The sequence below is a fragment of the Cynoglossus semilaevis genome, unplaced genomic scaffold (genome assembly GCF_000523025.1).
Source record: "Cynoglossus semilaevis isolate Cse_v1.0 unplaced genomic scaffold, Cse_v1.0 C19142046, whole genome shotgun sequence".
Taxonomy (NCBI): Eukaryota; Metazoa; Chordata; class Actinopteri; order Pleuronectiformes; family Cynoglossidae; genus Cynoglossus; species Cynoglossus semilaevis.
Genome location: NW_007586277.1, coordinates 1 through 1092, shown reverse-complemented (window position 1 = coordinate 1092; position 1092 = coordinate 1). Strand labels below are relative to the sequence as shown.

The following is a 1092-nucleotide window of genomic DNA, read 5'->3' as shown; positions in this document are numbered from 1 at the left end:
GGGTTTTTTTCTTTGTGATACAAATCAGTAAAGCAAAACATGAAAAGTCACTGTCACCTCGTCTTCGTTCGTTCCTCCAGGGTTGTCTTGTGCATCATAACCATCCTCCTCTTCATCATCATCATCTTCCCCTCTCTGAACAAACTCATTCCTGGTTCTCAGGTACAGGTCCCACAGTTTACAGGCGGCCCTGTACTCTGGACTGTCAGACTGGACACAAGCACACGGTTTCACTGGTCTCTGGTGGACATTCTCATGATGTTTCATTTTTTTATTTATTTATTTTTTACCTTGTAGTATGTTTTGGCGTTGTTGAACAACAGCTGGAAGTCACTGGTCAGTTGCACCACATCGTCGTACTCCTCCATCTTCAACTTCTGCTGTATTTTCATCATGTCAATAGGCTGTGACACCACGTGGTAGTAGTCGGGCTGATTCCTGAGGAGATGACAGACGTGTGAATGTCATCGTTTTCCACGGCTTCTACAAATAACGGCCTGCCGCTCTCCTCACCTTCTCTTCGGCGCTCTGATGAACAGCTCGCACAGCATCCTGCCGTGGTCGTCTTTATAATCTCTGATTGTGTTGTACAGTTCGTGACAGACAGCGATCTGCAAAGAATGGTTTCGAGAAAATATTGAATCGTCATCAAATCATCATCAGCTGCTTTGAACATCTCTTAATTGTAGGCATTAGGTTAAAAAAAATTATCAAAGTAACTTAAATTTATAAAATTACAGGATCCACAGTTGGCATGTTTGAGGTCCTTCTCCTCTTTCTCCCAATTGAAGACACTAAGGATGAAGTTTGGTTATCGTCAAAATCTCCAGCACTCACACTGCTAGAAGGAGAAGTCGTCCGTCTCCTTTTCAAGGCCATGGCCAATCCCTACGGACAATTATAGTCAGGTGAGTGAACATTGTCCAACAGTACAGAGAAAATGAGTGCAAACAGAGAACTGGTGTCACGTGATTAAAAAAAACAACTAAATTATTTCTGAAATTCAAAACAATAAATACTTTAATTTTCTAAATTTAACCTTTAGCTTCAAGAGCTGGAAACTTCTGTCTCCAAGTTATTGGTTTTTTTTTT

The 1092-nt window shown here is 41.2% G+C and overlaps 1 protein-coding gene across 2 annotated transcripts; it reads right to left on the bottom strand.

Moving 5' to 3' along the window:
• Window positions 1-16: 16 nt before the first annotated feature.
• LOC103399202 (protein polybromo-1-like) lies at window positions 17-966 on the bottom strand. 2 transcript variants are annotated; one of them, XM_017031041.2, is made up of 4 exons: window positions 739-966; window positions 514-611; window positions 291-438; window positions 17-210 (listed from the first exon to the last, which is right to left on the bottom strand). In XM_017031041.2, exons 1-4 carry the CDS (start codon window positions 877-879, stop codon window positions 25-27), a joined length of 573 nt encoding a protein of 190 aa, XP_016886530.1. In that variant the 5' UTR covers window positions 880-966; the 3' UTR covers window positions 17-24. The 2 variants fall into 2 exon arrangements, with proteins under 2 accessions (XP_016886530.1, XP_008336147.2); XM_008337925.3 differs by having other exon boundaries at window positions 838-915.
• Between the last annotated feature and the right edge of the window lie 126 nt (window positions 967-1092).

Coding starts and splice junctions, on each gene's coding strand:
- LOC103399202 (XM_017031041.2), bottom strand. CDS start 879: ATGGCCTTGAAAAGGAGACGGACGACTTCTCCTTCTAGCAGTGTGAGT. Junction 612..738: donor ACATGCCAACTGTGGATCCT/GTAATTTTATAA, acceptor CATTCTTTGCAG/ATCGCTGTCTGTCACGAACT. Junction 211..290: donor ACGCCAAAACATACTACAAG/GTAAAAAATAAA, acceptor GCTTGTGTCCAG/TCTGACAGTCCAGAGTACAG.